The sequence below is a fragment of the Manacus candei genome, unplaced genomic scaffold (assembly GCF_025592945.1).
Source record: "Manacus candei isolate 608988 ecotype Guabito, Panama unplaced genomic scaffold, ASM2559294v1 h1tg000057l, whole genome shotgun sequence".
Classification (NCBI taxonomy): domain Eukaryota; kingdom Metazoa; phylum Chordata; class Aves; order Passeriformes; family Pipridae; genus Manacus; species Manacus candei.
This window is the reverse complement of record NW_026138105.1, coordinates 7,157,662-7,182,551: the sequence shown is the minus strand read 5'-3', so window position 1 is coordinate 7,182,551 and position 24,890 is coordinate 7,157,662. Positions and strand designations below refer to the sequence as shown.

Genomic DNA, 24,890 nt, shown 5'->3' with positions numbered 1-24,890 from the left:
GAATGTCTTCCTGCATCCCTAAGCAAAGTCAGCTCATTCTTGCCTTTAAAAGAGAAAAGGGAGAGAGCTGTGGATACACCCAGAAGGAAAACAAGCGACCTCCAGTTGTGGAAGTGTCCCAGGCTGGTGAGCGCGTGCTCGGACCCGGGCATGAAGCAGCAGCAGCAGCACATGTGAGGGTGAGGTTCTATCCCAGGAACTGCTTTGCACCCACTTCCCATCTCGGGAACCAGAGCCAGCTCCAGTCACGCTCTGAACCACGTACTGGGTGTGCAGGAGTGACTGCCAGGGAGGTGACAGACACATCAGAGCCCACGTTCTCAGCAGAACTTGGCAGCTTTATTTCACTCTGTCAGCATGCGATATTCAACTCTTTTTTCCTTTTTCTTGCACAGGCTGCAGGAACCCTCAGGTAGATTAATAAAGCCTTCCCCTCAGCCTTGGATAATCACTCCAGTGATATGGCAGTGGTCAGGATTCCAGGAGCAAACAGAACACACTCAGTATAGACTTCATTTCTCACCACCACATCTCCTACTTTCTTCTTTTACTTACCCTTTCTGTAAATAACAACTCAAGCTTCACTAATACTAAGAATCCACACAGAGTAAGTCTTGGAGACAAAAACAATATAGAAAGTTGAGGATGAGGTGCAAGCCCCTGAAATAAACTCCTCGTTGAGGTGCTCAAAAGCAGAAGAAAAATTTGAACAAAGAGGTACTTTACAAATATTTTGTAATCAGCAAAATAAGCCATGGAGTTCTACACTGATATAACAGCCCTCTGCCTAAATTTTTAAATCTGAATCCCAGATTTAGAATCTGGAACCCGAGAGAAGCCACTGAGCCTTAGTGAGTATTTTGGAACCAGGCAACATTCCTATGGCAGGCTTGGGAAACTCATATTCAGGGGCACATGGACTCCTGTATCCCGCTACTAAATTACAGGACTTTCAGCTCATCAGGAATATGTTGTTATTCCCTACTTAGGAATCTAGGATCTATAAAATTAGATTTAGGGATTGTGGTCATTCATTGAAAAAGCTTTGAGAGGTTGTACAGCTGCTGCCTATTGAAATCTACAGCAGCTCTGCATCTATGCAGTCTATTGGCATTTGTAAGATGGGAACTTTGCAGTGCAGCATCAGACATCATCTGTTAATGATGCTATTTCATAAATGCAAAGCCAACAAATATGAAATTGCCTTTAAAACTATTCACTGTTGCTTCAGAACTGATCCCTGCTGCTTGAAAATGAAGCTGTGCTCTCAACAGGTTACTTGATCACTTCTGATCCTGGTGGATACAAATGTTAGTTAGTTATGCTGACCTAGCCTAGGTTAATTTTAATCTGCTTAATTTAGTCACTGTTGAGCACTTATCTAACAATCTATCTCAGTTTTGGATATTTTTCAACTAGAACTCCTTTTGTTAATTAGAACTAAAAGGTTCTCAGTTTTAACAAAAGCCAAACCCAGCAAAGATTGTGGAAGAACAAAAGGACACCAAGTACTTAAGACAGTTTGTTCCCTTCTCCATCCCCTCAACATCCACTCTCATCTTTACTAAAATTTTCACAGTAATAATGGCATTTTCTGTTTCATCCCAGCTGGTTCATCCAGTTAATACTGGGATAATTCATTACTACAGCTTATCCCTGAAACTAAGACAGTAGAATTACTGAAAGGATTAGATATGGATAACAGCAGTGCTTATGTTTACAGCAAAGGAAAGAAGAAAGACTTGTTGCAGATTACTACTGTTTGGAATAGAGATGTTGTTTATAGCCAAGTTCTTCCACAGTTGTCCTTTCTGTGCATTCTATATATTCCAGAAAACCTCTTATCTTCAGGATACTAATTTTGCTGCCAGAGTCACCCTGTGAGTCCTGGAGTGCAGAGACCAATTGAGAAATGAGATAAACAAAACACTCCTTCTCACTCTACAGGCTTCATAAGCAAACAAAAAATTAAATTAGAAGTTAATAAGACCCTGAAACACATTAGGTGCAAGTGCCACAAAACTGCCTTCCTTAGACATAAAGTTTTTGGAGATCCCTCACTATCTTTTTTGTTGGTTTTGCATCTTCCACTTCTATATTTCCTACCAGCCATGTGTGTCATAAACCAAGTTTTAGATACAAAAAGCACTTGTGGAAAATAGATATTCACTGAGAGATCAGACAAACACCTAGCCCTCCCCCATGGTTTAATGTGAACCATATGACTCCTCCCAAATCTTCAGTATAGACACTAATTAGCAAAAGGAAAACTGAGCACGAGCCACAACATTTTGCAAATGGACTGATGAGAAATGCTTCCAACCAAACTCATGATGCTGATTCATCAAAGGAAACTAATGAGAATGTGCATTTATCTCTGCATCAATTCACACTTATTGACAGCTTTGCAAACACGAAGATCGAGGACTGAAAGTTTCCCTCTTGTTTTGATTCTTGAAAAGGAATTGCAGTTATACATATTACCCTACAGTTTATAATCAAGCAGAATTTAATAAAAGCAATAATCAGAATCCTTAAATCAAAACTTAAAATTCCACTGAAGACACATCTTGGTGGTTGGATATTCCAGCCTGGAATACCAGGCCCAACAAGCAGCCGTACCATGGAATTTTTCACACTCTGCAGCAAACGCTCGTGTTGTTCTGCTATGGCCAAAGCAGCTGAGTGAACCTTCTGATAGATTGCTTCCCCATCCCTGGTCTGAAAGATGAACAGTCCTTCTCCTGTGTCACACATCCTGCCAAAGCAAGAGCAGAAGGGATCCAGGTGTGAGATGGAAGTTTACAGGTCGCCACGAACAAGCAAAACTTTCCCGTGCTGCTCTAGAAGTGTCACTGCACAGGCAGTGAGAAACAACGGGGGCTGAAATAGGGAACAAAGTTATTTGAAAGTCTTTGCCCCTGGTTCTTAGCAGCCCTGGTCCAATCTCATTGTTTCAGGCCATATTTGTGTTGTCCCAGCCAGGGACTCAGCTCAGCACTGCTGATCTATCACAAGCTCTGGAGAGTTCACACACCAGACCCAGATTTTTTATATTTAGACTCCATCTAGAATCTGTGCCAGATAAGATTAATTTGTCTTTCCTCTTCAGACTTTTAACACTGCCAGTAATGAGTTTTGCACAGCTTTATCTTCCACTTGAAACAATAAATACAAATCCTCTGCATCCCAATTGCATTGTCCTGATGCATTATCAGCTAAATGAAAATGTATTCCTTCCCCTGCCCAAGAGGGCTAAATCCTGCATAATATGGAGGATGGAAATCCAAATGCCTTTTCCCTGCCCAGATAAGTTAATTGTATGATCCATTTCTCTTTTACTATTGTAATTCTTTAATGTGCTGATCTAAAATAAAGCATCCATATCCCCTGAGAATTATTTGATAGTTGAGTTCAACAACCTCAGTGCTCCAGCTCCAGCCAAAGTCTTCAGCTCATTACAACAGAGCTTCAGGAGCAATACAGAACATCTCTAAACCAAGGAATTGCATTTCACATTTCTTATAAATCCATTTGTTCAAAAACAAACAAACAAACAAAAAAATCAGTGGAAAACAGGAGTTCCTTCTCCTTTAGTTTGCTTTTGGGAAACAACTTGGCACTCACTGCCCTCAAGACCAAACTCCACTTCTCCTGGTACAGACCCCATAACTCTCTGCCCAAAGGCCCACATTGTACAAATTCTGGAATGATGTTCACCTCTTCTTCCCAGATCTGTCCCTTCAGTTCTCTGGCTCATATACTGCTTTATTTAAGTATAACTCTATACAGTAACATCCAACACTGTCCCCCTCCACCCTGCCATCCCCTGGGATACCTCAGCTCTCCCACACCCACCCTCAGGCACATTTATTTGGCAGTTGCTTCCATCCAACCGGGATCAAGATGGTTTTTGTTTGGTTTTATATTTGTTTCAATATTTTTTTGTTTTTTTAGGAGTGGGTCCAGACTGGCCTCTGGCTGAAGGTCAACACCTTTCAGAAGTGGTCCAGAGCACCACCCAGCAGCACCAGGAAATAAAAGCAATATATAACAATAAAATAAACCCAGACCTACCTCCCTGCTTCAAAGGTGAACCATGAGGGGTCCCGCCCGTAGCGTCGGAGGGCACTTAATGGCCAAGAGACGAGTTTAACTCTGGGATTCTGGATGTCCCAAAGACAGATATTCTCAAATGTTATCTGCAAGGTACATTCCCCATGCACATCTAAATTAGGGGATGGCATCAAATACACATTGAATCTCTCTGGGAGAAAAACAAAAGGTTAGTCTAAAATCCCTGCCCGTTACATGTGCAAGTCATTCAAGGAATTTCCTATTTTCCAGCTCTAATACATGATCTTATTTCCACTTAGAACAACTAATTCAGAAACAAAGACTCAGTTCCTTCCAGTACTCAATGAACTCCAGGCTTGGGGCAGTCAGAATGCTGCACTCAAACATTTGTGCTTTCAGAGCCTGAAGAGATCTGCACCAGCACAATCCTAACATTTGCAAACAACTAAAATTGTGTGCAATAATAAATACATTGCTTGTGCAGGTAATTAGTTAATTTGCATAGGAAAGTGAAGTAGCCATGGGCTCAAGTTTTACATGCAATTACTATTATTTATTATTTTCTTTACAATGCTGCCAAAGTGCCTCCGTCACTGACATCATACAAGAAAACACACAACAAAAGACAGTTCCCATCTCCAAGAGCAACTAACTTGTCTGAGAAAGAAAAGTGCTGCTCCAAAATAATTCTAGTTACCTTACTTATTATCTCTGGCAGCAATTAAAAACAGTAGTCAAAAAATAACCCCTCAAACAAACAAAACCAACCCCCACAAAACCGGAAGGAAGGCTTGCAAAAGCAATTTGTTCCTATTTATTTCTAATATCCATAGGTACAGTTCAAAACTTTAAAATAATGCCATTAAAAGGTGAAAAGGTCAACATTTATGTACCTACCACTCTGCTCCCTCTCTACTCCAGATGCCAACAAGTCAGGCTCTCCAAGGCTAATGTCATTAATCCGTGTTCCAAGACACTCCATCTGCAGCACCTTGCACCACTCATCTGCCTCAAGTTCTGTATAAATGCCCAAAAATCTGCGTGTAGGTATATAATAATTTATAATTCCACGATTAATGCTCATATGTTTTCTAATGTGTGTTACCATTTCACCCACCTGACTCACAAGCAAAGGTTTTGGAGGTGTCATCACTGAAATAAATCCCCACAGCGTGTTTCTTTGTGCTTTTTGGCATCCTTAATATATTCTTCACATTGTTGAGCTCCGTGACCTGAAAAAGCACAATTTGGAATTTTAATTAGGAGCTTGAAAAGAGATATATCCATTACTGACTGGGCAAGGAGAGGAGAGAATTATATCATGATGGAAAGGAGAGAGAAAAGGTGAGACAGCACGAAGAGGCCTGTGATTGCTCTTAAAGAAAGGCAGCCTTAGCAGGAATCACCTCAGACATTCCCCCTGAAGACCCTGGAATATGAAGCAGCCACGTCCTGCAGCCTCTCCTGTCTGCACATGAGCTTCAGTGTGACACCATCCCAGCAGAATTTTAGCCAAAAGGTGGAATCAAAGCTCCCTCCAGTCTTAGAAATATTGACATGAAGGGCATGAGAAAGACCAGCCTGATGCAGCAGAAGCAAAGAGAGGTGAAGATGAAAATCTAAAGGATTCACCCATTTGGAGGAGCAAGTTCTAGTACAGCTTTCATCGTGGAGGACAAAGCTGTAAGATGGTGAAAGCTGCTCTCTAAATTATTGTTTGATGGAAAGTTGAGGATTTGTTAGAATGGTCCATCAAAAACAAAAAAAAAAATCAGTTTTAGTTATTAGAAAGCGGTTCAGATTTAAAGATTCGGACTTGTAAACAAAGATTTCTGTTGCCAAATACTGTTTGGAAAAACAGCTTTCATACCTCAAATAAATAAACATGGATCTGTTACCTTGTATACAGCTTTGGTAAATACACACCAGGTGCCTTTATATTTGTAACATGCACTTTTCACCCTCCTAACCCACAAACAGTGCTCTTAAATTTGACTGAGGAGGAATTCCTCATTATTTAAAATAATTTTAATGTAAAGGTTAACACTCAACAAGGGAATCAGGAAGTTTCATTTAAATAGTCATTATCAGAAAATATTTCACTGATTCTTTTACACAGTAAGGGTTGGGGGGAGAGAGAGAAAGGGGGATAATTTAGCAGAGCTGTGCAACCCAACAACTTCACTCCTTTGGTTTGTTGGTTCTGTGGACTAGTTTCATATCCAGCTGTAACTCTAAACAAAGAAACCACAGCAATTGTCTTATAAATAAGACACAGGAATTACAAAGAGTTATCAGTGCTGAAGGTTTCAGCAACAAAAAACCCTCCTCCAGAGCATCCTGGGGTCAATCAGCATTTCATCCTAAGGCACTTTCTTCCTGGAGTCAATTTATATGCCCAGCCCCTTCGAGCAGCAGAGAACTGACAGCCAAAAATCACACTTCCAAGCAAGACCCCTGAAAAAGGGGTTCTTACTGGGAATGGAAGGAACAAAGAGCAGCTCATGGGCAACATTTCTCCAAAATAAAAATAAATGACAGATCCAGTGGCAGGAAACTCATTTTATGGGCAGAAGCAGAAGGACATAATGGAAGGAACAGCCCATGGGGAACACACCAAATCTTCTGCAGAGCTGCCAAATTTAGAACTCAGGTTTTTATAGCCTCCAGGTTGAAGATTTTGAGAAGTGTCAAAACGGAGGCTTCCTAATTGTGCTTAATTTTGCAAGAGGATTTTTTGTTCTTCCAGAAAATCCTGTGATGGGAGCACATCCCCCAGTGCTAACCAGACACCAGCAAACTCCTTTCTAAATATGATAAATCTGTCATAACCTATTCCCACCGTGCTCAGTACATGACAGGTCAAGCACAAATTGCCAGCTGCCAAGCTCCAATATATTTTTCTCAGATGCCAAGAAAGGATTCAAATGCAAGAGGAAATAAAGAACCAGACTTTTTCATTCAGGACAGCAACTACCTTGACATTTAGACTGAGCACATTTACATTTCCTGCAAGGGAATGTGCTAATGAAGCTTTGTACCTTTGACTATCAAAGTCAGCAGAATGTAGTCTTACATTTTGGAAATGAATCATTTACCTACCTTGGATTTTAGCTAATGGAAAGCTCCATTCTGAAAATTAGGCACATCACACTCCTACTGCTGGATATCCCACTGTCTCCAGCACGATGAATCCTGAGGATGCTGACAGGGCTCAGTGTGATCAGGAAAGGTTTGCACTGGTCAGAAAACAGGGAATTGCCTCTCTGTGCTGGCTCAGGAGCCAAAAGCACTTTCAGCAGTGTCAGAGGCACCAAGTGAACCCCATCAGCCCTGGGCTGGGAGATATCCCACATCCCCAGTGAGGGAGGTGGGATAATGAAGGGACTTAAGACAGAGCTTTAAAAACACATTAAATAAAATAATTCACAAAGAGGCTCCTGCACAGGGGTGGGAAAGGAAAATAACCCACCCAAACAGAATCACTGCTGCCCCTGTGTGCAGCCTGAGTCAGGCACCTCCAGCCCACATGGGAGCACATTCATCCCACTGGGAGCGAGAGAAGGACAAGATTAAAGCATTTGCTTTGTCTGCCCTGCACTACAGACACTCCTGATCATTGTTTCTCTTACTGTGACTCCAGCCTCATACCTTTTCCCTTCACCACTCCCAGCATCCCTAAGATCACAACCCCCAAGTTGACGTGTTTTATTCTCCCTAGGGCTGTGAGCTGCAATTCCTGCCCTATCTCCTTACATGAGCCCTGGCACAGAGCATCCACCACCCATTTTCTCTCATTTCTGTACCACTGGAGAGATTCTGGACTTTCCAGTCTCTGCACTCCAGCCTCCAGCTCACCCCTGCCCACCCGGAGGCTCCCAGCCTTGCACACTGCACGTGTCACATCCACCTTGCAGCTCTCCCAGGACTGTGTCAGCTCTGAATCCAGCCATGGGGAATGAGATTTGCTCTTGCCATACCTCAGATACCAGGATCTCCCTCCAGGAGAGCAAAAGCCCTGGCTTACAGCCGGGTCAAAGGAAAGGGCACATGATTTCACCCCCTGGGTGACGTCTGGAACCAACAGTATTATGTCATTAATGTCACTGATTATCAAATCCTTTGCAATTCACGTTTTAGCTGTGAACTGGGGGAGAAAAAGAAAGGGTATTTATATTTGGAGAAATCTAGCTACACCATTTGGCAGCTCCTGAGTTATTTTGTGCTGCACTGACTGCCTGAGAGCTCTTGTATAATGGCATTTCACAGGGCACAGCCTCAAAGCCTTCACATGCATCTCAAGGCTTCCTGGTGGCTTCTGCTGAGCTGCACAAGATGCCACCAAAGCATCTCCCTTTGGAGGGTGACAGCCAGGCAGCCCCTGTTCTGACCCCTGACCCAGGTCCAAATGTCTGCAGCAAAATGCACATGCTCTGGGTTCCTCCCAGAGAGTTCCAGACTAAGGCTTCCTTCAGCACCAGGCACAGATGGACAAAATCTGGCACTCTGGGGCTCTCTCTGAGGACAGTGGCACAAGTGGTACCCTGCACAAGGCTCCACATCACACCTGCACCCCTGAGGGAGATGTCACCTAAAGATCACAATATTTGACCTGCTGTGTCACCCACAAGGGGCTCCAAAATACCCTTGTTATCCCAGATGACTAAACAGCCTCCCTGTTGCTCACCCTCGAGCAACAGATGGTTCCAATTGTCTGGCACATTCGCACCCAATTCACACCGAGGAAGTGACAGGCTGCAAACACCCCCTCACCAGCTCTTGGAAAGGAGTCAGGAGCAGGCATCAAACACCTGCAAATATCTCAGGCTCGAGTTTTCTTTTTTTTTTTTTTTTGCATTTTTAAATAACTCTCCTCCTGTCAGGCTCTTGCAAAAGAAGTGTTTTCATGATTAGTTCAATTCATGTAGGTCTTATGTATAAGAGATTAGCAAATAATGTGTATTTATCAACATAATTCTAAAATTCTAAACCACAAATATCAGATCTAACACAGTGTTAACAGAGAAATCACAAGAAGAATGTTTTGTAAGGGGTTAAAGACCTCCCTTTGCATACTTGCTCCCTCCTCTTTACTCTCAAGCCTCCTTTACATTAGGATGACAATCCATATAATTGAAATACATTTCATTAGATTAAAAACTAAAATGCTTGCAGAGATGTGTGGTAAGAGAGTTCTGAACCAGGAACAGGGATTCATCATTCTCTTCCCAGCTGACAGAACAAGCAGACAGAGCTTCACCCTGACAGATGCACTCAGACAAAATTCTTCCATCTCTCCCATTCCCTTCAAAAACATGCCAAACACACAGTTTACTAAAAACGATCTTTAGCATTCAAGCTATTGTTTGAATCAGTGCATAATTCTCAAATATGGGGAGCCTTTCAGAACACAACACAAGGGAGTATATTTATTGCCTACATAGCTGTCATACTACTGGTTCTCATGTACCCTGGGTTTTAATCTTAATTAAGGACTCTGGTTCTGTCTTGGCTTACTGAAAATTGCCCCCATGAAGAGTATACATCTAACATTTCCCAGGACACCCCAGGGGAACATTTAATGCAAAATGCTACTGTTCAGTTCTGCTTATAAGATTTGCCTGCACATATCTAACTTACTAATATAAATACCATGTTAAAATTTTATATTGAATCACAGAATGGTTTGTGGAAGTGATCTTAAAGATCATCTCATTCCAATCCTCTGCCATGGGCAGAAACACCTTCCACTAGCCCAGGTTGCTCCAAGCCCTGTCCAACCTGGCCTTGGACACTTCCAGGGATGGGGCAGCCACAGCTTCTCTGGGCAACCTGTGCCAGGGCCTCACCACCCTCACAGCCAAGAATTCCTTCCCAATATCCTATCTAACCCTACTCTCTGGCAGTGTGAAGCCATTCCCTCTTGTCCTGTCACTCCAGGCCCGTGGAAATAGTCCCTCTCCATCTTTCCTAGAGCTCCCTCAGGCACTGGAAGGCCACCATTAGGTCACCCTGGAGACTTCTCTCCAGGCTGAACAATCCCAATTCTCTCAGCCTTCCCTCCCAGCAGAGCTGCTCCATCCCTCTGATCATCTTGGTGCCTCCTCTGCACTCACTCCAACAGCTCCACATCCTTTCCCAGAGCTGGAGGCAGCTCTGCAGGAGGGGTCTCACCTGAGCGAGGCAGAGGGGCTCAATCACCTCCCTTGACCTGTTGGCTTTAATATATTTATTAAAACATATATATATATGTGTGTGTATTTGTATATATATATAAATATAAATAAAATGTACAGCCATACCTATATCTCCATTTCTTCAGTGGGAAAAACCATCAGCTGTGAGTTCTCTCTTGCTCACACACAGAACTGCACACACTGCCCAGAACCCCAACACTGGTTTGGAAATGAAAGAAAACTCCAAGAAATCAACGCCAGGAACAACCACCAGATTTAGAGATTCAGTTTTTCCACCACCCTCAGAGGCTGCTCCTTCCCTCACAGGCACAAGGTTTGTACTTCCATATGCAAGGACATGAACCTGCCCCACAGCCTTGCCATGAACCTCATGGCATTAGAGTGAAGACACCAAAATATCCTGACAAGTCACTTTAATTCTTTTAAAGCCTTGAACTTGACACTTCATTCATAGCTAAGCTGTGGTATTCATTAAAAGAAATGTTTAACAGCCAGTTATTAGCAGAGTGGTCATACTTTAAACACTTCATTTGCTACTGATACAGTTTTGCCTGGAAAACAGTTACAAATTACAGAATTCAATTTTCCAAATGGATTATTCCATAACTAGACAGAAAGACTGGTTAAATTACTTCTGCTGTTTCAAGGCAAGATTAATACAATCGGATTAAAAGTTAGATCCCCTCAAGGAACTGGTGTGTTCCTGTCAGCACTAAGCAATTAGTTGGGTTTGTATTGGAATATTAAGGATTCTTCTGGTACATTGCAAAGTCAAAAAAGTAACCTGGAGACATTAGAATTTCTTCCTTTCTCCAGTATTGTTAAAGCATGTAGCAATTTGTGGTTGCTTATTTACATTTAACAAGTGAAAACTAGAGAGTTACCTGAAAGGCAACTCTCTGCATAGATTTTGTAGCCTGGGTTCTAATTATGTTCTCTCCCTTGTGGGACCCAATGAATTAAGTGGGCAATTTGCTTTGTGTATGCAAATTCCCAGTTCTCCTCATAAGCTACAGATGACTGTTCTCAGACAACCTGTATTTTAGGACACGGCAATCTTTCCACTTTTAAAAAAAAACAGAACAAAATTAGAAAGTATTTAAAGGTCAATATTACACCCAAAAAAAAAAAAATAGGTACTTTTTTTTCTGTTTCTGTTTTAACTCTTCTGGTGGTGAGGATGTCCAAGTTCAGGCCCTGGTGCAGGGCTGCAGACAAGGATACATCCATCAAATGCAAACCAACTGGACTCTCCAAAATACCACTGAGACGCCTCAGAAACACTTCTGGGGATCCAGAATTCAGATGGATAAAGACAAGACCTTGATGGATCGAGGTGCCAAGGAGTTGCTGGATAACCTTAGCCCAGTGACTGGTACCACCACGGTGCCACCAGCCCCAGTGCTCCAGTCAGCCTCTTTCCACTGATAAATCAAAGGAACATTTGCACTTTAATCCATCTTAAGAAAAAAAAAACAGTAACAGAATGAAACATTTCAGTGAAGGAGGCAGGTGCTACTGAAAAATTAGCTCCATTCATCATTTTCCTTTTTCTACCCTTTACAGTTTTATGATGGATTAAACCTCTCCCGAGATCGATGGGGTGAGCAGGGGCTCCTCAGTTTTCCAGATTTGATGCTGCTTTCAACAGCATTTGAGAATCACTTCAGAACCCAGGTAGGAAGTTAATGACCATTATTTCTGAAACACTGCTAATCTGTAGGTGAGGTTTTCCTCCTACAGCATCATCTTTCAGAACTGAACCACATTCGCCCTCAGTTTCATTAGCACAGGTTTATGGCACAGTGACACTTGACACGTTAACAGGACTGGTTGGGCTTCTCATTTGCAGGATTAACTTCATTGTCACAGACAGTGACAGCAGTCTCTTTCCAGGAGTGACAGAATGAGAGTTGTCACAGCAAAGCCTCTCCACACCATGGAGCTGTTATCACAACAGCTGCTCTTGCTGACAAAATGTGTATCAAAAGAGCAGTGACTATCCCAGACCTGTGGATGATGCCTTGATACCATCAAAAGCAGGTGACAAGTAGTGATAGTTGAAGGCTCTGCCATATTCAGTTATTTGTTGGAGGTTTTATTAATAATTAACTACGGTTTTTATCAGGATCAGTTCATCCACAGAGGGGTACAGAGCAGCACTGACATGTTCTCTTTTTTCAGCAGCTCATATTTAACACTGTTAGAAGCTGTATCATTCACCACCTTAGAATTTCACACGTTTACAAGGCTTATTTAAAAAAGAAACTCATTTTTATCCACCTGTGCTCTTTGTAAGTGAACACATTTTGCCCAGAAAATGCTGTTTAATATTCATTAGCTCCCTTTCAGCAAGGTTTGTTAAAAATAAACGGGGACCTGTCTGCTTGGAGAGCTGATGATTTTACAACCAGAAAGCAGCCCTTCCATCACAGAAAACAAATGGGGACACTGCAGAGCCCCAGAGTCACTGCAGAAGGGACACCCCACTGCCACAGGCAACCTCATCTCAACCTCCCCACAGCACTGAGGCATCATTCCAGTGCGGCCAAGAGGGGCAATAAACATGGAGAACAAATGCCAGTGGCAACATTCCCAGGGCAGAGATCGCTGTCCAGCCTCTCAGCAAGCACATCCACAGCATCCAGGCCACCTGGATGCCGGGAAGAGAGATCCCTCTGGATTATACAGAAGGATTACAGGTTCCCGTGGTAGAAACCTCAGCAATTACCCTGTAATTTGGGTCTATGTACCTGGACCCTGAAGCAGAGGGAGGTTCAGGGGAAGGGGTGATTGGAGTTGGCAGCTCATCCAGACACCAAAAAAACATCAAAGTTCAGACTGATCATCTGGGGTATATCCAGCTTTAGACTCAGACCCCAGTTGCCTCACATGAGCCCCCAAAGGAGATTTAGGATACAATCTACCAGTTCCCCCTGCTGGAACCAGCGCTGTCAGGAACACTCGCTCCAAAAGGTAAACATTTCTCTGCCCACTTCCCCTCGAGACATTTGGGTTCAGATCTTCTTCCTGCCTGAAATAACCCCTAGATTTTGGTGAGTCACTGCCACAGGTTTGCCCAGAGAAGCTGTGGCTGCCCCATCCCTGGAAGTGTCCAAGGTCAGGTTGGATGGGGCTTAGAGCAACCTGGGCTAGTGGAAGGTGTCCCTGCCCATGGCAGGGGGTGGAACTGCATGATCTGTGTATTTGGGCTTAATTACAGGCTGCTATTTTTTGGTCTGTGTTCGGCACAGCCACTTGTGAGAATCTGTTCTTTTCCTGCCAAGTTATAAGGAAACAAGCACTGATAAACGACAACTTAGTCCTTGAAGGAAGCATTTTGTATGAACTATAATTAATTAGCACCTCACTACTAGCTGATGCCCTTCAAGGGCATTTGAAGGAGAAATTGAAGAGGAGGATGATGAAGTAAATCCCCAGACTTATTCAGGAAAGACCCCCTGAGGTGCAGCACATGGGCACAGGGACATTCCAGGGTACCCATGTGTGTGCAGAAGAGATGCCACCTGCATAAAGGGAAGGGACCGAAGGCCTCTGGCTGGGCAGTGCTGGCCACACCTGCCCAGGCAGACATCACCAATTAATTGTATAAAAAGCAGATGGTTGGTGCTGGGAGTGGGACTCAAGCTTCACAGGAAGGACAATGTTGCCTTTCACAGGGACGGTCGCTATTGTGTGAGCCTGCTGACACCCCGAGGGGAATTCCAGGCACTGGGAGCTGGTAAGACAACCTCATAAGTACAGCACCTGAGTGACTGGGGTGTTGTATTTAGGGCTTATTTCCCTCCTTTTCTCTCTCTCTCTCAGGTTCCTGTTTACTTGGCCACTTCTTTGTAACAAATATTGTTTGTGTTAAGCTTTCACCAGTGCACTGGTTCTTCAGTTTCGCCATCCTTCCCTGCTACAGTCTGCAAAGTCCCTTCCAACCCAAACCATTCTATGATTCTATGACTGACACAATTCCTACAAAAAACAGACACAATATGTGCATAAGATGTCTTACTGCTCTGACAGTGTTTCTCAAGACTTCAGCCAATGTCTATAACTATTAATGTCCTTTAATGTCTATAACTATTAATATCCCAGCTGTGATTACACACTGTTACAGCTTTCAGAGGAAGAAACCATGATCTGTGCAGCCACTAAGGCAAAGAGTCGATTCCCAGTGACTGACTGTGGAGTTTGACCATCGTTTACTCCTGTCAAATAAGCTACTTGAGAAACCCAGAAACTAAATTCATAGAAGAAGCAATAGTCTCAAATTAAATAACTGTTAAATATAGACTAAGTTTGACTTAGTTTGAAAATCCCTCTAAGCCAATGAGACTTTCCATGGTGCTTTAGTCTGCAGGTCCAGGCTGCTGATGGGTTATATACATGCAAATATGTGTTAACCTATAGAATTCTTTGAAAGAATAGAAGAAAGTTCAGCCTCTTTTAGATTCCTCTTGGATTTTATATCCATTACCCAGTGTGAACTCCAAGACAGCGTGTGCTGCTAAAATATTGCATTAATACAATGGAAGAAACAGAGATTTGCAGCAATAATTGACAGAGTCAATGCTGGAAATTCTCTCACACACTGTGCAGCCCTCACACACATCAAGTGGAAAATCATCACTCATTACTTCTGCAAGTTGCTTAATGTAAATGTGAATGAACTATTTCTGGGCCTGACTTATTAGAAATAGCCACAGGTTTTATGACCAATCAATTACACATTCCATGTAGACAGACAAGTCTGAATTCAGATTCACTATTCCCTCAAGATTTCCTCTTAAATGCATGTCAAAGTGAAGCACAGATCACCCTCAAGCTGAGTTTGCACATAATTCCTAATCTTCCAATATATTAAACTTTTGCCAGCAATGATTATAAATTAAAGGCTTTCTTATTTTCATCTCCATGCCCAGGAGAGTTACACATGTAAATTCTCAGGTGAATATGAAATATGAAAGGTGCACAAAATTCTAGAGAAGTGACTGGAGGGAAAAACTTCATTCTTTTAACACCAATTAATTTAAGAAAGGTTTTCACACCATTATTACAAGAAAAATGTGCACGTTGTCTTTCATGTCTGTAGCTGGTACTGTCTTCCAACAGATGCAAAATCCTAGTAAAATGGGAACCTTAAAGTGCCCAGCTTTTTGAATTCACATGTTCCTTTGGATGATTGTTACTGTAAATATGAAGAGCAGCAGCCATTGCAAAATATTTCAGATCTGGGTTTAAAGGCCTGAGGAAAGGACAGCTGCTTTCAAAATACAGGTATTTTCCACTTAGCAAGATGTTTGTACAAAGCAGAAAATAGAATACTTACTCTGCCTCTGGTTCACTGAGTGAAGGAACATACAAATGGGTTTAGGACCTCGAGAGTAAAAACAGTTCCAATTTTCAGCCCAATTAATGCACGTAAACTTGAGGTTTTATTCTTGATATTACATCAAATAACAAACTGAGAAACAACCTCGTGTCTTACCTTGTGGTAGCATCTGAAGTAAGCAGCTCGTTCATCTGAGAACTTCTCCAGCCTCTTTGGCCCTTTGCTTGAAGCTTTTTTGAATACTAACCAGCATCTCTGGTAAATCTGGAAACACAAGAGAGTACACTTGGCATCTGCAATGGCTTGAATATCACCAGTATTCATACAGGAGTTAAACTCACAAATCAGCTGGTGCTCTGGAGCTACAATTAATAACTCAGTAGCTTAGAGCAAACATAAAACTAAGCTAATGGGGAGTTACATCCTATTTCTTTGGAATTATAATACAACCAGAAATTCTTAGGAAGGTGCTTGGAAGGAAGAGCTGTAATTGTGCTTGCAAATGAATGCAGGGCTTTCTAGGAAACAGTGGCACATTCTTCCATGTGGATTTGCTCCTGCTTCCTGTCTTGCATGCCTAAGGGAGATGTGAGGAAAGTTTGAGCAGACAGGTAGGAATGGACCTCCCATCACACAGGCATGAGAGGTGACACTGTAAAGTGTGTCTTCTGTGTATAAGGGAAACTGAGGATACAAAAGGGAGAAGGAACTGAATTGCTGGTAATGAAGAAGTAGATCGTTTATCTGCAGAACCAAGGACCATTCTGACACCTGGAATTTTGCTTCCAGGGTCTGGCTGAATTTATATTCAAGTCATTTGGGGCAGACTCTGTGCAGAGTGGTTGAAAAAACACCTTTCCATCTACAGCATTAAGTCACTTCATCTCTCCAACTTCTGTCACCATTTCTTGCAATCTTCCCACCCTTTCTTTAACTGTGGTGCACTTTCTACCATCCTCTTACATTCAAACCATGGCTCTCAGCTCTGCTAACATGCTGCCTGTATAGAAGGAAAGAATTATAAGCCTTGCCAACTGTTCACAGCCCACACTTAATCAGTAATTCCAAAGTAACACCTGGTAAGTTAGAAATAAATCAAAACTGCCACCAAAAATCAGTGTGATTTCAAAGAAAAAATCAGACCAGCCATTATCAAGTAGTTCACAGCACAAATCCACTGCAGTGATAAGTGATGAAGACCCATCAACACATCTCATTGCCCCAGCTAAGCCAGCACCTGACAGGTAACTCACAGACAAGGCAGCTCATCCTCTGAACCCCTGATGGGTTCTAATCAACGTATTCAGCACAATTATGTTCATAAAAAGTAGCTATAATTTCATTTCTGCACCCAAAAAGCTGGCTAGCTGTGCTTCTCTCACCAGTTTTTAGCTGTTTTTCCCAGCTGTATCATTCTCCCCCAGCTTTTCCATCCTGCCTCACACGTGGGCACTCACACTCCTGGCCCACTTGGCTGCACCAACATTTAACATATGGACAGGCTGCTCCCATGCCAGGCACCAGCTGAACCTATCAAGCTTTTCTTCCAGTTTTCCAGCTTATTGGCCACTCAACCTGTTATTTTTCATGCAAGGGTCTGAATTTAATTGTTCAAAAATGACTAGACACTGATCACAATGACAGCTTACACCAAAAGCACAATTTAGAAATGCACCTACTTTTCCTGAAAGAGTCTTTCTGCAATTGCCTTCAGAGGATTTTGTTCCCCACAGCTGAGGAAAAAAAAAAGCAAAACAAAGCATCCCCACAAAAAAAAAAAAAAAACAAAACAAAAAAAAACAAACAAACAAAACAAAACAAAAAAAAAAAACCCTGGCACATGTAAGTACTTCCAAGGATGCAAAAGTCAAATCAGTCCACAACAGAAACAGCAGTCTTTGAGTTTTGGTTCCAATCCCACACTGCAACAATTCTCTAAGAGAAGAGTCCCAGGGTCGAAATATTATGTCAGAGCCTGAGGAAAACATCATCACAACCCAAGTAACTAAACCTATAAAGGACAAATGGCATTTGTGATGCCAATGAGCAAACTGGAGGAAAGGAAGGTCAGGGAGGTCCCTCCCCTGAGCTTCCTCCTCCCTCTGTAGGAGCTGGTCAGCTCTCTCCTCTTAGGGAATCTCTGGGCAGAGAGATCCTACCACAACAGCAGTTTAAAGTAGAACAACATGTTTTGATTTGAGATAATTAACGATTTTTTGTCTGAACACACAGTTAGGAATCCCATTAATGTTTGTGAGGTGATGTTAACTCCTCTCTGCTGAGCTTCTATAAACAAACTTAAAAGAATAGAAACCCCCTCTCTGGAAACCCACTTAGCATCCTCAAAAAGGAAGCAGTGGAGCCCTCAAGAATGGGTGCTATCAGCACAGTCCCATTTCTGTGCTCCCACAGGTGAACAGCCAGCACCATCTCAACAGAGCAGAAACTACATGATGCTTTAAACCTCCAGAAATAAAACAGCGAAAAAGGAGATTGGACTGAGTGGCCTTTAATGGTCCCTTCCAATCCAAACCAATCCATGATTCTGTGAATAACCAATCTGGCAGCATCTGCCCAGAAGCCCTGAAAGCCCTCCAGTCAATGCACAGGAGAGATGATGCTGTGCCCAAGACAGGGAGCTCATCACGACCCCGTTATGAGCTACAAAACAGAGCCAGTAATTAGGTCCTTGATGCCACCACGGTCTAGCACGTGCCTGAGACTTGTCAGTGTTTCCTCAAGTTGAAGACAGCACATGAACTGTTTATGTTGCTAATGCTGTTTTGACAGCAGCAACAAGAACCAGCCCCAAATGCTCTTAGGTGCCTTTTCCATCATGAATAGGGAGCTCACTTATCCCTCAAATCAACACTTTCACTACTACTCCATGAATAGGAATTACTTGAAAGTACTGCTGTAATTGCCTCCACTGCAACCACTCGGGCTGACAGTGATTAGATAATTCAAACAGCAACTCAGGATCTGATGTGCTGAGAGAGAACAGTAATAGCTGTCATTTACATAACACCTAAAACTTACCAAGTTTTCCCCTTGAGATCTTCTGAAAAAGTCTAACTCGGGATTTGGGTATCAAAAATTAGCATCTACTCCCTGTGGTCTCTCCTGAAAACTCCAGATTCTTACAGAGCAGGTGACAAAGTAAAACTTGAGGGAAATAATGTGACTGTTTATGAAGTGCAATACCCCAAATCCAGGGAGGTGATCCAATATCCATGTCCGAGGTCAGGCCAAGACAGCTCTATTTTTGGCTCTAAAGATCATCTGCTATAAATTATTACCACAACTGAAGTCAAAGGAGTGACTTCGAAGGAATGATGCAACCTGAGTATCTGGATTCCTGCCCCTCATTCCCAGGTTCCTTCTGGTACTGGAAAGACACCATGCAGCAAAGGAGCTACTGACCTCAGCTGGAACTGGTCAGCATGGAATCATGGAATGGTTTGGTTGGAAAGGGCCTTAAAGACCATCCAGTTCCACCCCCACCATGGGCAGGGACACCTTCCACTAGACCAGGTTGATCAGAGCCCTGTCCAGCCTGGCCTTGGACACTTCCAGGGGTGGCATCTGGCTGAGTAAAGTGGAAAAATTTCTTCTGGCTTTCTGGGCTTCATGGTTCAGTTGGGGTTTGAAAATATTCTCATGCAAAGAGGGAAACTGAAACCAGTGTCTTGCTGTCCTACGTGATGACCCAAACCCTGGAGTGTCCTGGAAACTGGGGTGGGGAGGGAGACCTGTCAGTCCTCACCACCTCCCATCTGAGCAAGATCACCAAGAGCTGGATTTCTGAGTGCCTAAAATGTCCTTCTTTTTACATGAAGCACAAATTATTCTGGCCAAGAAACAAAACATTTGAATTTAGAGACTAAAATCTGCATTTCAGCCCAAAGCAAGTTTACCCCACCCCTCAGTAGTTTTGTTCAGGAACCAATCTAAAAAAGTATCTGGAAATAGCCAAATATTTAGAAATTGGATGGGGGGAGGCTACTTTTCAGATTTTGAGGCAGAGGGTTTAAAACTGTCTGTTTTTAAAACTAAGATATGTGGCTTCCACCACATTAGGGCAAAGCAAACCTATTTTACTTCAGAACCAAACAATCCCTTTTATTTGTTTTTTAAGAGGGATCTAGAGGTCAGAAACAGCAGCACAAAGTCTCATCTGGCAAATTTCTCCTCTGTGAACAAGTGAACCTTCAGGGAAAGCTGCCCTGCTTTATTCCTGTGTTGTGTTTTTCTGCACTTTGCCCTAAAACAAAGAATTCCAATGAGCTGCATTTACAGGGACACTGAACTTGCTGTCAAATAAAAACCAACTTTGCTTTTTTAAAAGCAGTCGCTGCAAGTTCTCTCATGCAGCTTGGGATGCCTTCCAGAAACACTGGGTTATTGCCAGGAACTTTTTTGTGACTCTGATGAGTTCTAGAAACAGATAATCCAGTAAAGGCACAGCACAACAGTTTAAGAAATTTTACAGTCTCTTCTGAACTTGTGGGTTTTTTGTAGTAAAAGAATACTGCACTTTACCCAAGGCTGGTAGGAAGCTCATGCACTGAAGGACCTCAGTTGCACATGCAAAATTATTTGAGTGTTTTGTTGGACTTTCAGGGAGTCTCCAGTGGGCTGGAGCTCCAGGTACAAGGTCCTTCCAACAGGAAGTTGCTCACACAGGCAACCAGCCAACATATGCCAAAGGTTTGGGTCTTAATTCTTCTATTTTAAAAATGCCTTAATATCTCACTTCTGAGTCAAAAGTTAAAAGAGCCCTGAAATAGAACTTTCAATTGAAAGGAAATCTGTGAGGAGAATGGATCTGGAATTTTGCTTTGCTTCTAGAAAAATGAAAGAGTGCCAACAAAGGCAGATTGCAGCTCATATATTTAATTATATTCCCCCCTCAGACACGTCTGAAGCAGCAGATCTCCATCAGGGAGCTGTTTCCTCACAAAAAGCTGGAGTACTGCTTTCTAGTAAAGAGGTCTAGGCATCAACAGGTATGATGCTGAATGGGACTGTGCAGTCCTAGGGAAGACCCCACAATCTTTCCACGAGTTCACAAACTAGAGCTACTTAATCTGAATCTATTTCTTCCATAAGATTATGACTTGCCTCTGTTTTTCCAGCCCAGTTTTGCTCCATACCCACTTCATCCCCATACTGACAGTAGAGTTCAGCTGTATTTCATTCTGACAAAACCACAGCGTAAGTCTAAAACTGAAACTATTACAAGTGACAGATCACTAGAAAGAATCACATGCCTACCTTGTACTGAGCTGTGTTCAGCAGGACTTACACAATCCATGTAGACTGGATCACTGGCTTTGTAAAATCAGCAGCAAAATTGTCCAAGTGTTGTCTGTAAAGATATCTCTGCACTTGGCAACAAGACAATTTCCCTTTCCCTGAATACCCATTTAATGTGTGTTATGAGTAAGCAATATTGCATTATTCATTGTGATCAGCTTATAATGACTACATAAATCAAGGTTGGTTTACATCAAGCTGTTCTCTTCTCCAAGGCACTACAGAAAATCATCTAGATTTCTCCTTCCCCCAAGAAACACATTTGTGGAGAGATAAAGCTCACTCCTTCCCCTCATTCAGTCTTCACAAACAATATTTTCCACTAGGAAGTCATCCACAGCTGCTAATAGGGAATGAGGCTGTAATCTTGTCTCTCTGATAACATTCAGAATGTTCACAATGCACAATATTGCTTAGTATTGCAAAGTTTTCTCACCAAGTTATAAAATCCAGCTTTGGGACTGGCCAGAACTTGCTATAAGCCCAGAGCACAATAAAAAAAAATGCCTGGCAGATCTTTATGAATCTATACACCTTTCACTCTTGTTAATGCAGGTCAAAACAGATGCCTGCTGCTCTCAAATATGAGGCATTTTAATCAGCCTTTCTTCTTCAAAAACTCTTCCCTCCCACCTGGAATTGCATCAACCAGAAGTGGGATTTTTGTTAGAAGCTTAAGGCTTAGAACTCAAAGCCATTCCACCAACCTTGGTTTAAAACACCAAACAGCTGGATGGGAGCCTACAGATGCATTCCCACTTGGCACACTGCTTAGAAGGCAACTTTGTTCTAAATCTTCACTTATTTATTTTTTTTTTTTTTAGTCCTTCATGATTACATGAGATTCACTCCACAGACAAGATTTACTGCCAAAATATCCTCAAGAGAGGGAAGTCTGTGTGCTGTGATCTGAGGCACATTGTCCAAGCCACGCAGGGTGCTGAGGAGCAGCATCTCAGCACAGCGAGCAGAACAGCTCACCCAGGATTATCTGACAGCTCAGTAATGGAGCCTGGGCTTTATTTCGTGTTCATGCTGTGCCCTCTGACAAGGGACAGTGACAGGGAAACACAAGCAGCATTGTACAGGTTTTGCTTGTAACTGGTACACATTAGTCACTGGTTCAGACAAAAGGGGGAAAAATGCTCAACAAAACTGCTGCTGGCATCTTGGGCAGATCTGAGAATGGAAAAGAAAGACAAGAAGGAATTTGCTGATATATTCCAGCCTGCTGGAGGATTATTCACTATAAAAAATAATTTTAAAGGGAGCTTATGAGAGCCCTTTGGAGTGAATCAGTGCAACTGTCAATACTGCAGTTTAGAAGCAATGCACCCCTTCAAATTGCTGATGCACTCAGCAGCTGGAGGGCTGGAGTTCAGAGACATCTTAATTACAGATCCTGGCCAGGTGATGAATCACTTTACCAGTGAAATCTCTCTGACACACAATCTTTTTTCGAGTGCTTTGGAAGGACTCTATGGTTCAGTCCAGGCAGGACAGGGGAGACAACTGCAAACAGCCCTGTGGACTTCCAGGGGCAGGGAACGGGCTCCAGGAACACGGGACACCTGGGAGGTTGGTACCTGGAACTGGGCACTGAGAGCTGCTGAAGAAACATGTCTTTAGGACAACAGGGCTTGGATTTAGACCTGGCTTATCCCCCAAGTATCATGAGTGTTCTGCACAGGAGTATTTCTTTCCCTTCTCTGCTCAGTGCCTTGAATCTGCACCAGCAGGTGCTCCTCACATGCAACTCACTTGTTGATAAACTAATGTGTAAATAAATGACACTGTGTAATAAACTAGACAGAAGATGAAAAGGATAAGCAGTTGTGCTGTTTGATGTGGGCAATACAGAACCTGACTCCATTTCTCAGTTTCTGACTGTCTAGAATTTCAGGACCTAAAAGACATTAAAAGTGAGACTTCAACCTCCATCTGCTCTCCCTGCAGAAATGATGAGTTGGATGCAGTATCATTAGAGAAAGCACTAGCTGAAGTATTCTTCCACTTCCAGGACCTCTTTTATGGACCTATAGCCTTTAAAGTATAGGACTGCCAGTTTGTTGGGTTTTTTTTAAATCATACACAGAAAAGGTTATAATTCTGAGCTCTGTAAGGCCATTAGAGAAAAGCCATTCCAAAAGAAGAGCCAAGAAGAATTTACAGCAGAAACCTTCTCTTGCCAGTGACAGCTTAAAAAAAAAACCAGGCTGGAGCTAAGTATCCGATTTGGTTCCTTGAACATTTGCTAAGCTTTATATGGGCACAGTTAATTCTAGGCATGAAACTGGATAGGAGAAAATCAGCCTAGGACTGTAACTAGGAAGAAAAAAATAGTAAAGGCTCCACTGCAGGCTAAAGGCTGACTCTGTGCAGCCAGCTCATGCTGGCAGCAGCTGGATGTGCAGCTGGATGTGTCCTGCTGGGTCAGGCCATCAGCAGAAATCCGGGGAATTAACACCATTAATATCCTGTCCGAATTAGGGAACTGCAGAATAACTTACAATGACCACAATGAATTATGGTTTGGGATTCTTCTTTTTTTTGTCACTAACATCTGACTTGGCTACTCTAATTACACGGGCTATAGGGGGAAAATGGCATTGATGCAGCTCATTAACACTTCCAGAGCTCACTAATTAGCTCATCAGATGGAAGAGGCTGCGGAGCACACACGGTAACCCTGGGTAACAGCAGCTCACAGCTCTGACAAGGACACAGCTCACCTGCTAAAGCCATGGCAGTGGGATGTCTCCTCAGAAGGCACAGATGGGATTTGGAGACGAACTGTACTTGCTCACAAACTCCCAGCAACAGGCTTTCACTGCACTCCAGAACACACACTCATTTGTGGGAGCTGTATTCCAGACTTGGACTTGTATTTCAGAGTGGGACTTGGAACTTTACACATAAGCAGACCAAAAAAAGGCAGAAAATGCACATGAATTAAGCCTTTATCTTGGCAGAGTAATTCCTTCAGCAGTAAGCTGCCAACATCCAAAGCTAGACATGGGAAAAGGGCTTTAGTTTCTCCATCCTCGAACAGTTCAGCTGTACCTGTTGCCATTTGCCCACCTGCAAAATTGGGTTAATGATGCCTGTTATGTGCTGCTTGGAGGGCCAAGGGTGACAAATGCCCTGCAAGCCCTCCCGACCGACAGATGGGGAGAACTGCCCAGTTCTGGCCTGCTGTCATTCTTTGCTCACCAATTAATTCACCTGCAAGCTTCAGAAAGCAGCACAGGTTTTTCTGTAACAAACAGAGTATCTGCAATCCCTACAGACACCTCAAGTCTCGAGGTATTGTCTCAGCACAAGGTAAACTTATCTCATTCCTTCCACACTTTGCTTTCAACCCTGACATCAAAGCCATGCAGTCACAGGTCATTCCCCCAGCTGCTCGGGAGCTTGGATCAGCTTTAAAATCAAAGTGAATCTGCATGAAAGAGCAAATAATGCTCCCGTGTGAGTCACTTCGAGCTGGACTTGACCAAAACACAGCGCTTTGTTAAGAGTGACAGATTTACAGCCCATTAAATCATGGTAACAAGCACTTCAGCGCTGTCTTACAGGATTGCAGCGAATGATTGAAGTCATTTGCCTAAACTGCTCACCGGGCTTATCCTGCGGCCAAAGCTGCTCCGGGGACAAGTTCCCGGCAGTCAAAATGTATTTCCTTTTAGAAGCACTTCAGTGCTCCGGCTGCCAGCAGGTCAGGGAGGGCATCCTGACCCTCTGCTCAGCCCTGTGAGCCACATCTGGAGTGCTGTGTCCAGCCCTGAGCTCCTCAGGGTGAGAGACGTGGAGCTCCTGGATTCCTCACCGAAGATGATGAAGGGACTGGAGCATCTCTGTGACAAGGGAAGGCTGAGGAGCTGGGGCTGTTCAGCCTCCAGAGGAGACACTGAGAGGGGATCCCATCCCCGTGTGTCAGGGCCTGCAGGGAG

The 24,890-nt window shown here is 43.0% G+C and overlaps 1 protein-coding gene across 3 annotated transcripts in view; it reads right to left on the bottom strand.

The window, feature by feature from the left end:
• The window catches only part of DOK5 (docking protein 5), a 41,367-nt gene that overhangs the window by 5,882 nt on the left and 10,595 nt on the right, over window positions 1–24,890 (bottom strand). For 2 of the 3 annotated variants that reach the window (XM_051803343.1, XM_051803345.1), the window contains exons 2-6: window positions 15,775–15,882; window positions 5,195–5,309; window positions 4,975–5,094; window positions 4,078–4,267; window positions 2,623–2,758 (exon numbers count right to left, since the gene is read on the bottom strand). In XM_051803343.1, coding sequence (XP_051659303.1) covers window positions 2,623–2,758; window positions 4,078–4,267; window positions 4,975–5,094; window positions 5,195–5,309; window positions 15,775–15,882 — 669 coding nt within the window. The remainder of the gene's footprint in view (window positions 1–2,622; window positions 2,759–4,077; window positions 4,268–4,974; window positions 5,095–5,194; window positions 5,310–15,774; window positions 15,883–24,890) is intronic. The other variant, XM_051803344.1, reaches the window with a different exon arrangement.